This window comes from Podarcis filfolensis (assembly GCF_964270895.1).
Source record: "Podarcis filfolensis genome assembly, chromosome: 18".
Lineage (NCBI taxonomy): Eukaryota > Metazoa > Chordata > Lepidosauria > Squamata > Lacertidae > Podarcis > Podarcis filfolensis.
This window is the reverse complement of record NC_139622.1, coordinates 10,628,417-10,643,286: the sequence shown is the minus strand read 5'-3', so window position 1 is coordinate 10,643,286 and position 14,870 is coordinate 10,628,417. Positions and strand designations below refer to the sequence as shown.

The 14,870-nt window shown below is 49.4% G+C and overlaps 2 protein-coding genes across 2 annotated transcripts in view; both read right to left on the bottom strand.

Annotated features, from left to right (window-relative positions):
* RNF126 (ring finger protein 126) overlaps positions 1-14,870 on the bottom strand; it is a 767,042-nt gene that overhangs the window by 601,454 nt on the left and 150,718 nt on the right. The gene's annotated exons all lie outside the window — the stretch shown is intronic.
* The window catches only part of ABCA7 (ATP binding cassette subfamily A member 7), a 77,308-nt gene that overhangs the window by 36,750 nt on the left and 25,688 nt on the right, over positions 1-14,870 (bottom strand). Inside the window, exons 15-26 of the mRNA XM_083594277.1 lie at positions 12,879-13,101; positions 10,060-10,281; positions 8,691-8,895; positions 6,987-7,106; positions 5,705-5,876; positions 4,678-4,809; positions 3,315-3,454; positions 2,840-2,977; positions 2,317-2,537; positions 1,092-1,508; positions 375-417; positions 129-233 (exon numbers count right to left, since the gene is read on the bottom strand). Coding sequence (XP_083450403.1) covers positions 129-233; positions 375-417; positions 1,092-1,508; positions 2,317-2,537; positions 2,840-2,977; positions 3,315-3,454; positions 4,678-4,809; positions 5,705-5,876; positions 6,987-7,106; positions 8,691-8,895; positions 10,060-10,281; positions 12,879-13,101 — 2,138 coding nt within the window. The remainder of the gene's footprint in view (positions 1-128; positions 234-374; positions 418-1,091; positions 1,509-2,316; positions 2,538-2,839; positions 2,978-3,314; positions 3,455-4,677; positions 4,810-5,704; positions 5,877-6,986; positions 7,107-8,690; positions 8,896-10,059; positions 10,282-12,878; positions 13,102-14,870) is intronic.

Sequence of the window (14,870 nt, the reverse complement as noted above, 5' to 3'; positions counted from 1 at the left end):
CGATCCCGGCGTGGTGCGGACCTGAACCATGGCAGATATCCTCTGGTGCCCAAGCAGAGGGCGGCACGGAACCGACTTTTTCCGGAACCTTCCGGCACTTACTTTTTCCGGAACCTTCTGGCACTTACCGGGCTCGGCGTCCGCCACTTCTGAATCCTCGCTCAGCGTCCGCAGGGTGTAACCAGAGGCCAGCGTGGATGTTCTGATGTCGGCAGGAGCTGCCTCCAAGTCTCCTGCCCGGGGGAGAAAGAAAATATAACCCAGTTGGAAAAAAATTGGAGAAACCGAATATTCCCAAAACCGTAAATTCGGGCAGAGTTGTGATTTTTTTTGTTCCACTGACAGACAGACAAGACAGCTGGCCTCCACCATACCTGCGACATCAACATTGGTGTCTTCTGCCACTTTCAAGAAGATCTGGAAGAAAAAGCAAAGTTGCGCTTTAAAACAGAGGTTCCCACCTCCATTCCCCCCTCTCCAACTTCCGGGTTTCGCCACTCGTGCATGCGCAGAAGCGCCAAATCGCGGCAGACGCGGCGATGTGGGTTGCGGATGTGCCTCTGTCACGGATTATATCCACAATCCGAGGTTCCACTGTATTGTAATTATATTATTAGTCTGCCGTTCTGTTTATTATATTATTATTAAATTATATTATTAAATTAAATTATATTATTAGCGGGACGCGGGTGGCATTGTGGGTTAAACCACAGAGCCTAGGACTTGCCGATCAGAAGGTTGGCGGTTCGAATCCCCGCAATGACGGAGTGAGCTCCAGTTGCTCGGACCCTGCTCCTGCCAACCTAGCAGTTCGAAAGCATGTCAAAGCGCAAGTAGATAAATAGGTACCGCTCCAGCGGGAAGGTAAACGGCGTTTCCGTGCGCTGCTCTGGTTCGCCAGAAGTGGCTTAGTCCTGCTGGCCACATGACCTGGAAGCTGTACGCCGGCTCCCTCGGCCAGTAAAGCGAGATGAGCGCCGCAACCCCAGAGTCGGCCACGACTGGACCTAATGGTCAGGGGTCCCTTTGCCTTTTTATATTACTAGCCTGCCGTTCTGATTGTTCTGTTTTCTTTTTTCTTGTTTACGAACCTCTTCCAGGCTGGTGTCTGAAATCCCGTACCCCGAGATCCCCAGTTCTGCCAGGCGGGCGTCCAGCTCCCGGAACAGCTCCACGAAAGCGCCGTCTTTCGCCCCGCTGTACGGGAGGACGTAGAGGACTTCCTGGCAGATGTCCTCCACCAGCCGAGACCCAGGGACCAGTTTTTGGATCACGGCCGTCAGCTGGGGCACGTCTGCACACAAAAAGGAAAAACACACAAGGCGGAAAGGTTTCGCGGCAGTCATTTCCCCCTGGTCCCAGCAGATTCCCCACCCGTGCCCGTCACCGGCATACAGCTCTTTGGCAGGATTCGAATACGGCACTTTGCCAGGATTCGCACCTGTGCCCTCGCTGTTCTGCTCACTGCCCAGGCCGGTGTCGCAACTTCTTTCTGAGTCGCTGTCCGCCTGGAGAGGAGGAGTCAAAAGGAACAGTGAGTTTGACACCCGTAGAACTTTTTAAGGTCTCCTGTATTGAGACAGATAAAAAGGTTTTAAATTTGGATTGCTAAGAATATAAGGGGCTTTATGGACATGCGTGAATAGGGAACGAACAACGGAGCCGAGAGGGGGAGTGGAAGGAAGTCAACTGAGTTAAGATTTATTATTTGAATTTTTGTTTGTGATGGCTATAATAATATAATAAATTTTATACCCCGCCCATCTGGCTGGGTTTCCCCAGCCACTCTGGGCGGCTTCCAACAGAATATTAAAATATTTAGAACATTTAGAAGACATCTGAAGGCAGCCCTGTTTAGGGAAGCTTTTAATGTTTAACAGACTATTGCATTTTAATATTTTGTTGGAAGCCGCCCAGAGTGGCTGGGGAAACCCAGCCAGATGGGCAGGGAATAAATAAATTAATAATAATAATAATAATAATAATAATAATAATAATAATAATATATTATTAGTATTACAGAGGATGGAAGGCCACATTGACAGGATCCTTGCCTTAAGTGGGGCTCAGACTTAAGCGCGATTCCTTTCCAACTCTGGGTTTGTATAAATAATAATAATATTGTCATTATAAAATTAACAAATTCTATTTCAAAAAAAGAAAAAGAAAGAAAGCCCAATTAAGGAGCGTGGCGTGCGCCCCCCCCTACCAGTGACCCCCCCTCCCCGATCACCCCACATACCCCAATAAACTGAAAGCCCTCCTTTCAGAGAAAACCACTGTCCTGTTTTGTTTTTTTGTTTTGCTCAAGTTTACCTTTTTGCCGGCGGGGGCTGCCACCCCATTGACGCCCGCCGAGTGGCGCCCCCTGCCCGCCTCCCTCTTCACCATCGTCAGATAGTATCCTGTGCCCAGCTTGGTCTTGAGGAAGAGCGAGGACCCGCAGCAGCAGAGGCGGCCCTGGGAGATGATGGCCACCCGGTCGCCCAGGAGGTCGGCTTCGTCCATGTAATGCGTCGACAGGATGACCGTCCGGCCTGGAGTCGGCGGGGAAAGAGGGGGGACGCGGGTCGGATTCGCAAAAACGCACCTTTCTTCTTTTAAAAAAAAAATACAGTCATACCTCGGGTTAGGGACACGGGTGGCGCTGTGGGTTAAACCACAGAGCCTAGGGCTTGCCGATCAGAAGGTCGGCGGTTCGAATCCCTGCAATGATGGGGTGAGCTCCCGTTGCAAGTAGATAAATAGGTCCCGCTCCCTTCCCGCCAGAGCGAAAAGCACAAAGAAAACTGCCCCCGCCCTATAAATAAAAACCAAATAAAAACCCCATGACACAGACCTGTACGGTATTTCAACAGGAGGTCCCAGATGCCACGGCGAGAGTAGGGGTCAACACCGGCCGTCGGCTCATCCAAAATCACCACTTTGGAGCCCCCCACGAAAGCAATGGCCACAGACAGTTTGCGTTGCATGCCTCCTGGAAAGATAAAATGTTGGAGGACGTCCATATTTTCAGGGGAGAAACGTTGGAGGAGATGGAATAGGATGTCCCTATTTTCAGGGGAGAAACATTGGAGGGGATGGAATAGGACGTCTCTATTTTCAGGGGAGAAACGCTGGAGGGGATGGAATAGGATGTCCCTATTTTCAGAGGATAAACGTTGGAGGGGACGGAATAGGACGTCCCTCTTTTCAGGGGAGAAACGTTGGAGGGGATGGAATAGGATGTCCCTATTTTCAGAGGATAAACTTTGGAGGGAATGGAATAGGACGTCCCTATTTTCTCCCCCATATCCTATGACCCCCAAACTCACCTGACAGGTTCTTGGTCTGATCTCGCCTCTTGTGGGGCAGACCCACATCCTGGATGATCTGTTCCATCTCCTCCCGGACTTGCTCTCCGGAGAGGCCCTTGAGGCGGCCGTAAAACCAGATATGCTCTTCCACGGTCAGGCTGGGGGGCGGCGGCGAGTTTTTTGGGAAGGTTGCGGTAAAGAGAGAGAGAGGGAGGGGAGACATAAGTCCACAAGGGTGCTAAATACTCTGCGGCGAAAACGCCATTAGATCAAACCGCAGTGCTGCAAAAGAGATCTCCACATAAGACCTTTGAACATAAGATCTGCACATAAGACCTGAAAGTGCCTTTCTGCTTCTCTGTATTCTGACTGTTTGCCAGGATAAACGGCATTGTGTTGGATTATTGCAATGCATTCCACATAGGGCTGACTCTGAATAATAAATTATTATTATTTGTCAAAGAGAAAAATAACTACCAAACTTTTAGAAGACATCTACAGGCAGCCCTGTTTAGGGAAGCTTTTAATGTTTAATAGGTTATTGTACTGTATTATTATTTGTCAAAGACGATTCGGAAACATCAGCGGGTGCAGAAATCAGCGGCCAGGTTGCTCACCGGATGGCAAGACAACTTGAGCCTATTGCACCGATCCTGCACTAGCTACGAATCAGTTTCTGAGCCCAATTCCAAGTGCTGGTTTGGACCGATGAAGCTTTAAATGGCTCAGGACCTCAAGACCTCCCCGTATGAACCAACCTGGACCCTAAGATCAGGTCCAGTATACTCGAAGGAGCGTCTCCACCTCGATGCAACTGTATTATTACTACAGTGGTACCTCGGGTTAAGTACTTAATTCGTTCCAGAGTCCGTTCTTAACCTGAAACTGTTCTTAACCTGAAGCACCACTTTAGCTAATGGGGTCTCCTGCTGCTGCTGTTGCACGATTTCTGTTCTCATCCTGAAGCAAAATTCTTAACCCGAGGTACAATTTCTGGGTTAGCGGAGTCTGTAACCTGAAGCGTATGTAACCTGAAGCGTATGTAACCCGAGGTACCACTGTATTATATTATTATTATTATTATTATTATTATTATTATTATTATTATTATTATTATTATCCTCTGAGGCCCTTCTTCGTAAGCTTCCTCTACGCGAGGTCCAGAGGGTGAAAACGCAAGGACAGGGCCTTTTCTGTCGTGGCTCCTTTTGTGGGATGCCCTCCCCAGGCATTTTTTAGGCACCAGGCAAAAACGTTTTTTCTCTAACCAGGCAGATTAACACCCTATCCTTAAAACTGGGGGCTGCTGGGCGAGTTTGGTTTTGCGTGATTTTACACTCGAAACCAAAGAGACAAACAGACGGGGAAATAAGCGAGTTACATGTCAAAGAGGACGTTGTGTTGAGGACAGACGCCCATCGTTCTCCGGATGATGTCCATGTCGGAGCAGATGTCCCTCCCCATCACATACGCCGTTCCGGAACTGGGGGGCAGCAAGCCAGTCAAGATGGACCTAGGGTGTCGCAAAGAGGCAGGGAGAAATGAGCGATTCGGCACCCAAACTTAGCTCCCAGCTGTCGTGCAACAAGTCGTCCTTAAGAGGTCAGCAAACTTTTTCAGCAGGGGGCCGGTCGCCTGTCCCTCAGACCTTGTGGGGCGGGGGCCAGACTATATTTTTTTGGGGGGGGGATGAACGAATTCCTATGCCCCACAAATAACCCAGAGATGCATTTGAAATAGAAGAACACGTTCTACTCATGTAAAAACACCAGGCAAGCCCCACAAATAACCCAGAGATGCATTTTAAATAAAAGGATGTTTAAATGGCTATTCCAAATTGCAAAACAAAAAATGTAATAAAAAATATGTAAGAAATAAAGAAATAAAATGTTTGCGCAACAAGTTATTGCTTTATCTTGTGTTAACTGCTTTGGGTATGTTTGTTTGTTAAAAAAGCAGTGTATTATCGTTATGAGATACCATCTTTTTTGCTCTCTAAGACTCACTTTTTCCCTCCTAAAAAGTAAGGGGAATCGCGTGTGCGTCTTATGGAGCAAATGCAGGCTGCGCAGCTATCCCAGAAGCCAGAACAGCAAGAGGGATTGCTGCTTTCACTGCGCAGCGATCCCTCTTGCTGTTCTGGCTTCTGAGATTCAGAATATTTTTTTTCTTGTTTTCCTCCTCCAAAAACTAGGTGCGTCTTGTGGTCTGGTGCGTCTTATAGATCGAAAAATACGGTGAATAAAAATAATGAGAGGAGAACGAACATCTTCACGCAGAGATCATTTTTAGCAGGAATGTGCTTCCTTAGATGTTGTTCGGCAACCTCTGGAGAGCTAAAAGTTCCCCAACTTTGGAAAATACACAGAAACTAACCTCTGGGTCAACATATTCCCGCCTCAACTTACATCGTGGTCGTCTTTCCGGCCCCATTGTGCCCCAGAAAGGATGTGATCTGGCCCTCGTAGAAGTCGAGGCTCAGTCCGTTGATGGCAATCTTCCCGCCGCTGCGATAGATCTTCACCAGGTTACGGATCGAGACCCCCACTTTTAGATGGGCGGGAGGGTCCTCCACGATCACTGCGGGGAAACGAACCACCGGGTCAGAAAGCTGTGTGCAAATGTGCATTTGTTCTGTTCCGTTCCATTCACAAGACGCATCCTCAAAGCACAGGAAAAGGACCCCTGGACGGTTAAGTTCAGTCAAAGGCGGCTATGGGGTTGCTGCGCTCATCTCACTTTCAGGCCGAGGGAGCCGGCGTTTGTCCGCAGACAGCTTTCTGGGTCATGTGGCCAGCAGGACTGAACCGCTTCTGGCACACGGCGGAAACCAGAGCGCACAGAAACACTGCCTACCTTCCCGCTGGAGTGGTACCTATTTATCTACTTGGACTTTGACGTGCTTTCGAACTGCTAGGTTGGCAGGAGTTGTGACAGAGCAACAGGAGCTCACCCCGTCGAGGGGATTCGAACCGCTGACCTTCTGATCGGCAAGCCCAAGAGGCTCAGTGGTTTAAACCACAGCGCCACCCGCTCCCCTAAGGTAAAGGAAAAGGACCCCTGGACGGTTAAGTCCAGTCAAAGGTGACTATGGGGTTGCGGCGCTCATCTCGCTTTCAGGCCAAGGGAGCTGGCGTTTGTCCGCAGACAGCTTTCTGGGTCATGTGGCCAGCAGGACTAAGCCGCTTCTGGCGAACCAGAGCAGCGCACGGAAACGCCGTTTACCTTCCCGCTGGAGCAGTACCTATTTATCTACTTGCACTTTGACGTGCTTTCGAACTGCTAGATTGGCAGGAGCAGGGACCGAGGAACGGCAGCTCACCCCGTCGTGGGGATTCGAACCGCCGACCTTCTGATCGGCAAGTCCTAGGCTCTGTGGTTTAACCCACAGCACTTTATAAATCCCAATAAATCAAGAAAAGAAAGTTTGGGGTGGCATGTTAAGAGTATAGATACTAGTCTCAAAGGACACAGCGTTTTTGCGATTCAAGGGACCAGGCAGCATTTGCTTCCCTGTCGTCCGAGACCACAAAACAACAGGCTAAAAGGGCTTTCAAGTTTTGTTCCGTTGTTTATTCAGCTACAACAAAGCATCGAGAGATACGGTTGCCGCACAGGCTGGGGGAGGACGCCCTCAAAAGGAGAAAATAGGCAAAGGGGCCACGCCAAAAAAGGCCCTGCAGGCTTTACCTTCGGCCGAGTTGAGAGAATTTGTAGGGACGGGGCGAGGGGAGCCATCGCCCAAAGCCTCTCCAAACCAGTAACTCTTCTGGAACGGAAAATTCCACGGCTTGGGGATCCCATATTGGCCTGGAACACAAGCAGGAACAGTAAACTGGGGCGGCGACAAAAATCAGGGCTGCCATATTTTGAAGAGCGAAAAAACGAGGACACGACTTCTGCTTTTAACTACAGATCGCCTCTCCTTCTAAATACCCCTCCTATATGTAGGCTTTAGAAGCTGTGATCCATTGCTAGTAGCAATGTTCTTAACTTCCTTTTTTTCTTTCTTTTGAAGGAATGGGTTTCTGTGCAGTCAGTTTGAATTTTTCGTTCTCCAAGGGAGCATTTCTAAAATGCATTAACTTGAGCTGTTGAGCAAATGCATAACAGGAACCCAGCTGTATAAACAAAGCGCTCTCCTTTATCAGTCCATGACGGCAATGTATGGCCTTGACTGTTCCAGTGGAGCAGGGATGGCACGTCTGGGTCTTATCTTACATCCTGACCACACTCTGACGCACAGACCTAGTCCGGGAACAGCGCCAGGAGAGTTGGTGACCTTCTTACCCCAAGATAAGAGTGCCAGAACAGGAATACCCTTATATGATCAAGAGTACAGGAAGAGGAAACCCTTTTATGGTTAAAAGTACTGGAGCAGGTACATCTGTGATGTCAACCTGCGTGTATAAGCTGACGTGGCTGGATTCCTGGGGTAGGGGGGAGAGGGTGCCTGGAGGATATATATACTGCATGAATTTTCTCATTTCTTTGGACTTGCTGTGAGCTGACCACGCAAGTGCCTTCTGCTATCCGGAGAGCAGAATAAACTCCTTCTCTGAATCAACCTCAGTGTCATTTGACTCCTTCCTCCCTGTTCTGGGAGCAACACTCACCCTACCATCGGTAAAGTCTAATAAGGCTACACTTTATACTTTTCAAATTTGTACAGAAATTTTAATCCTGAAAAGGAGGACATGTCCTGGGGAAAGAGGACATATGGCAACCCTATGTAGAATCATAGAATCATAGAGTTGGAAGAGACCACAAGGGCCATCGAGTCCAACCCCCTGCCAAGCAGGAAACACCATCAGAGCACTCCTGACATATGGTTGTCAAGCCTCTGCTTAAAGACCTCCAAAGAAGGAGACTCCACCACACTCCTTGGCAGCAAATTCCACTGTCAAACAGCTCTTACTGTCAGGAAGTTCTTCCTAATGTTTAGGTGGAATCTTCTTTCTTGTAGTTTGGATCCATTGCTCCGTGTCCGCTTCTCTGGAGCAGCAGAAAACAACCTTTCTCCCTCCTCTATGTGACATCCTTTTATATATTTGAACATGGCTATCATATCACCCCTTAACCTCCTCTTCTCCAGGCTAAACATGCCCAGCTCCCTTAGCCGTTCCTCATAAGGCATCGTTTCCAGGCCTTTGACCATTTTGGTTGCCCTCCTCTGGACACGTTCCAGTTTGTCAGTGTCCTTCTTGAACTGTGGTGCCCAGAACTGGACACAGTACTCCAGGTGAGGTCTGACCAGAGCAGAATACAGTGGCACTATTACTTCCCTTGATCTACATGATCGGCCTGCAAAAACTACACCACGGAGGTCGCAGATATAGCCCTGACTGCGTCGAAATTCTCGCTGCCTTGTGAGAACCGAGGTGCACTGCTTACCTGGGAATACGCCTTCGATGTACCAGGTGGCCAGTCCGTAGAGGACGGCATCCAGGAGAAGCAGCCCGCCCGACGTGGCAAAGGTGTACCGGTCGCCTTCCACGGGGCTCGCGTTCAAATTGTACCACTGGATCCCCAAGCCCTGCTCCTCGTAGAGGGAGAAATATTCGCAGCCGAAACCAAAGGCGACGGGGGACAAGAGACTCTGTCGTGAGGGAGAGATGCGGTGGGGAGAGGATGCTTAAAAAGCTGGACTGGTACCCAGTGCGAATCACGCTGATCCACTGGAATGAACGACCATAATAACAACAACAACAATAATAATAATAATACAGTGGTACCTCGGGTTACATACGCTTCAGGTTACAGACTCCACTAACCCAGAAATAGTGCTTCAGGTTAAGAACCTTGCTTCAGGATGAGAACAGAAATCGTGCTCTGGCAGCAGCAGGAGGCCCCATTAGCTAAAGTGGTGCTTCAGGTTAAGAACAGTTTCAGGTTAAGTACGGACCTCCGGAACGAATTAAGTACTTTACCCGAGGTACCACTGTAGTAATTTATTTTTTATACCCTGTCCATCTGGCTGGGTTTCCCCAGCCACCCTGGGCAGCTTCCAGCAAAATATTAAAATACAGTAATTTGACTAACACCTGTCTGTTAATTTCCAAGTGGCGAGTCTAACCCTGGGTCTTAGGGTGTCGGAGAAGCAAGGCTAGAACATATGGCTGTATCCAATGTTGTTTAGGATAATGAAATTTAAAAAAATAGAGAGATGCCACATCATTTAAACAACAAGAGGGCATCTTAAAAAACAGTGATATCACCTTGCCAACAAAGGTCCGTATAGTTCTAGCTATGGTTTTCCCAGTAGTGATGTATGGAAGTGAAAGCTGGACCATAAAGAAGGCTGATCGCCGGAGAATGGATGCTTTTGAATTCTGGTGCTGGAGGAGACTCTGGAGAGTCCCATGGACTGCAAGAAGATCAAACCTCTCCATTCTTCAGGAAATCAGCCCTGAGTGCTCACTGGAAGGACAGATCCTGAAGCTGAGGCTCCAAGACTTTGGCCACCTCATGAGAAGAGAAGACTCCCTGGAAAAGACCCTGATGTTGGGAAAGATGAAGGGGACGACAGAGGACGAGATGGTGGGACAGTGTTCTCGAAGCTACCAGCATGAGTTTGACCAAACTGCGGGAGGCAGTGGAAGACAGGAGGGCCTGGCGTGCTCTGGTCCAGGGGGTCACGAAGAGGTGGACAGGACTAAACAACAACAGGGGTGGTTTTGGAACGAAGGAAAGTGAGGGGTTTTTGGAGGGGGTGGAGCGGAAACAGCTCTCAGGAGAGCAGACGGGGAAGAGATCCTCTCACCACAAAGATCCGCAAGGGGAAGGTGATCCGCTCTCGCCAAGCCACGCAGAGGACGTAGGGCAGGTAAAAGGAAAAGTAGATGATCCCGCCGCAAGCCGAGGCCAGGTTGGCTCTGGAGAACAAGGTGCTGATGAGGAAACACTGGGAAATGGTCGCCACGGCAAAAGTGGCCAGGAAGAGGAAGACCACGGCGGGGTCGCTGTAGGGAAGGATGTCCCCCACCTGGAACAGAGGAGGAAAGAGAAAGCAGAAAGGAAAACCTGTCAAAAAACGTTTCCGAGCACAATTCAAAGTGTTGGTGCTGACCTTTAAAGCCCTAAACGGCCTCGATCCAGTATACCTGAAGGAGCGTCTCCACCCCCATCGTTCTACCCGGACACTGAGTTCCAGCACCGAAGGCCTTCTGGCGGTTCCCTCATTGCGAGAAGCAAAGCTACAGGGAACCAGGCAGAGGGCCTTCTCGGTGGTGGCGCCCGCCCTGTGGAACGCCCTCCCACCAGATGTCAAAGCGATAAACAACCACCTGACATTCAGAAGACATCTTAAGGCAGCCCTGTTCAGGGAAGTTTTTAACGTGTGATATTTTACTGTATTTTTGGTTTTTATGGAAGCCACCCAGAGTGGCTGGGGAGGCCCAGCCAGATGGGCAGGGTATAAATAATAAATTATTATTATTATTATTATTATTATTATTATTATTATTACTGTCAAAAATGGCTAACATTTGCTAGAATGCTGATGATTTAGCTGGGATTCCTAAACGGCAGCGGGTTGGGCTGGATGACCCCTGGGGACCCTCTCAACTCTAGGAAATAAAACAATCCATTTAACGATGAGGAGGACTGCAGTGATTCAAGCTGGCTCGATGGGAAACCTCAGCCGCCAACGCAGCGCCCAGAAATCGCCCCGCAGTCGTTTCAGTAGCAAAAGCTCCTCACTTTACGATACAGGAAATCACTTTTCGTTGTTGTTGTGCTGTTGTTGTGTTTTTTTTCCATTAGAGCACAATTTTTATTAATTTAAAAAGACTACCAGCTTTTAGTACAGTTCCATGGAGCAGCTTCAATAAAGGTAAAGGTAAAGGGACCCCTGACCGTTAGGTCCAGTCGTGGCCGACTCGGGTTGTGGCGCTCATCTCGCTTTACTGGCCGAGGGAGCTGGCGTACAGCTTCCGGGTCATGTGGCCAGCAGGACTAAGCCGCTTCTGGCGAACCAGAGCAGCGCACGGAAATGCCGTTTACCTTCCCGCTGGAGCGGTACCTATTTATCTACTTGCACTCTGACGTGCTTTCGAACTGCTAGGTTGGCAGGAGCAGGGACCGAGCAACGGGAGCTCACCCTGTCATTGCGGGGATTCGAACGGCCGACCTTCTGATCGGCAAGTCCTAGGCTCTGTGGTTTAACCCACAGTGCCACCCGCGTCCCTAGCAGCTTCAATACAGGTGTTACAAAGAACAAAGTTTATTCAGTTAAGGGGAAAGATTGCAAGGGAGGGATGTGGTTTTTTTTGCAAAATTAAGAAAGCAACCCAGAGTGAACTAGGGAACGTATCAAGTTTTGTTTAAATGACAGTTTTCTGGACCTTTTGCTTTAGTTTAAACAAAACTCACGCAACCATCTATTGTGACATTATGTTAGGGGAAATAGGGGAAAACACTTGTTGCAAATTCAGACCGGAACGTCGTTGTTTTAAGTCAGAAAGTTGTAACCCAAATGGCGCACTCTGCGCATGCCCCGGCGGATGAGCGGCAAAGAGGCTGGGACAGACTTCCTCTACATGTGACCAGAGGTGGGTGTGGCCTCACCTGTGCAGGTAATGACAAAAGCACAGGGCAGGGCAGCCATCTCTCTCTCTTTCACTACATGCATCGAAGGAACAACATCTACTGAGCGAAAGATGCCCTCTTGGCTCCCAGCCCAGAGAGGACAAAGGGACTATCTTCTTATAAGATAGATTCTAAATGTATGTTACTTCATTAAGCTTAAGTCTGCCTTCTGGGATCCGATTGTGAACAGAATGTGAGTAAACTCTTTTTATACTTTTGTAAAAGACTGTGTCGTCTCTTCTGTTTTATGAGGGAATAAGGGGAAATTACCAGAATAGTTATTGTAGAGGCTTTAGCGAGCCTGAGCAAACGCTGCCGCTGCAAACTTAAAATAAAGGGGAATGTATTACTCTGCTGAACTTGGGGAACTTGTTAACACAAGTTGGATAAGGATATACCGTATTTTTCGTCCCATAGGACGCACCTAGTTTTTTGGGGGGGGAATAAAGGATTTTTCCCCCCTTTATTTCCTCCCCAAAACCAGGTCGGGGAAACCGAACCAGGTCGAGGAACAGCGGGATGGCGGCGCTGCGCTTCCCTGCTGTCCCCCGAGCTTGTGGGGCTGGCCGATGTCTGCCCGGCGCGAGGGGTGCTCTGCTTCAGGGCGCCCCTCTCGCCGGGCGGCAGGCTACTATCCGCAGCCTAGACAGCCCTGCGGGAACTCCCGCAGGGTTGCCGAGGCTGTGGATGTGTTCCCTAAGCGCCGGGCACTCTGCTTTCAGGGCGCCCGGCGCTGCGGGAATCAAGCTGCTATCCGCAGCCTAGACAGTCCTGCAGGAACTGTCTTTCTGCGGATGTCTTTCTGAAGCCTGGAGAGCGAGACGGGTCGGTGCGCACCAAGCTTCAGCGAAAGCCTGCATTCGCCCCATAGGACGCACCCAGATTTCCCCTTCATTTTTGGAGGGGGAAAAGTGCATCCTATAGGGCGAAAAACACGGTAATCAGTCAATATATCCTCTCCTGGATCCCTGGATCCCCCAGGAAGAAGCTCACCTTGAGAATGAGGACCAGCAAAGCGGCGCTAGCCAGGAAAGGAATGAAACTGCTAAGGAACCAGCTGAACCACAGGGTACCGCTGCTGAGTCCCATGATCTTCATCGTCTCCTTCAAACGGGCTTCTTTCTCGTGGACCACCCCCTTGATGATCATCGCGACTGAGTAGATCCACGCCAACGTCATGAACAGCGGCAGGGAGCGGTTGAGGACGCGCAGGAATCTGGCAAAAAAGCAGGTTAGGAGGGGAATCCGCGTCAATCGGTGGAGCAACAGAAGCAGTCCTGAGCCGTTTAATGATCTTATTATCTAAAGGCTGAATGAATGAATGTTTTTGCAGTGGGCGTCCCGGGAACTCACTGGGACCTGGGTGCAACTTGCACGAATTTATTTGTGTCGGCCATCAACCGTAGCAATAAAACAACAACAGGATATACAAAGAATAGAAATAAAAAGTCAATTGTATAAAATACATTTTAGGGTTTGGAATCAATAGTCAAATAGTGGACCTTATTGTGATTGCCCCAGCGAAAAACCTTGCCACCTTTGCTGCCACCTGCTCATCTTGATCTGCCAAGAGAAAGGACACTGGGGCAGTGGCTGGGCGACCCAGAATGGACGATAAAAGAGGGGTGATAATCTCATTCCTCAAGTCTTTACAAAGAGGGCAAGCCAGAAGGGCATGCGCCACCGATTCGGGACTGCCGTCTCCGCAGGGACGTTTTTCGTGTGGGATCTGTTGGAATCGTCCCTCAAGTCCAGCCGAGGGCAAGACATTCAATCTTGTGAGAGTCAAAGTGCATCTATATTTTGGAATTGCTCAGTTATGCAGAGAGGGTGCCGGAGAGTCGAATGGGGAAGGTGGAAAACAGTCATGCCATGGGCAAAATGCCCTTATTGTGGCCAAGTTGTTCTGACGCTTGATATCATTTAAAGGTAAAGGTAAAGGGACCCCTGACCATTAGGTCCAGTCATGGCCGACTCTGGGGTTGCGGTGCTCATCTCGCTTTACTGGCCGAGGGAGCCGGCGTACAGCTTCCGGGTCATGTGGCCAGCAGGACTAAGCCACTTCTGGCGAACCAGAGCAGCACACGGAAACGGCGTTTACCTTCCCACCGGAGCGGTACCTATTTATCTACTTGCACTTTGACATACTTTTGAACTGCTAGGTTGGCAGGAGCAGGGACCGAGCGACGGGAGCTCACCCTGTCATTGCGGGGATTTGAACCGCCGACCTTCTGATCAGCAAGCCCTTGGCTCTGTGGTTTAACCCACTCGCCACCCACGTCCCACTTGATATCATTTAGGTGCTGACAAATTAGACTGTTTGCTTTACTAAAACCCAAAGTGAGTAGCTGTTGTGGTGATAAACCACAAGAGTGAAGTTTCCGATAGACCATTTTAGTCCAGGTGCTTTTGGGATCTTGTAGGACTAGGGATATTAGACTGGGGGGGATTTGAGTTTAGGCGAAGCCAAGAGTTGAGTGTCCTGCGCCAGATCCGTCATTCTGCCGAGGGAAGATTAGCCTCTAGGCGCAATGATGCGTTTGGGACACAGGGCGGGACAGCGAAAATTTGCCTGAAGAAGTTTGACTGGACAGCTTCCGTAGCTCCAAGGTGAGCGCCTGTCCAGATTTGTGCCCCGTATAATATCTGTGCTAGGGGTCTTGGGAGAAAAGCAATGACAAACCTAGACAGCATCTTAAAAAGCAGAGACATCACCTTGCCGACAAAGGTCCGTATAGTTCAAGCTATGGTTTTCCCAGTAGTGATGTATGGAAGTGAGAGCTGGACCATAAAGAAGGCTGATCGCCGGAGAATGGATGCTTTTGAATTATGGTGCTGGGGGAGACTCTTGAGAGTCCCATGGACTGCAAGAAGATCCAACCTCTCCATTCTGAAGGAAATCAACCCTGAGTGCTCACTGGAAGGACAGATCCTGAAGCTGAGGCTCCAAGACTTTGGCCACCTCATGAGAAGAGAAGACTCCCT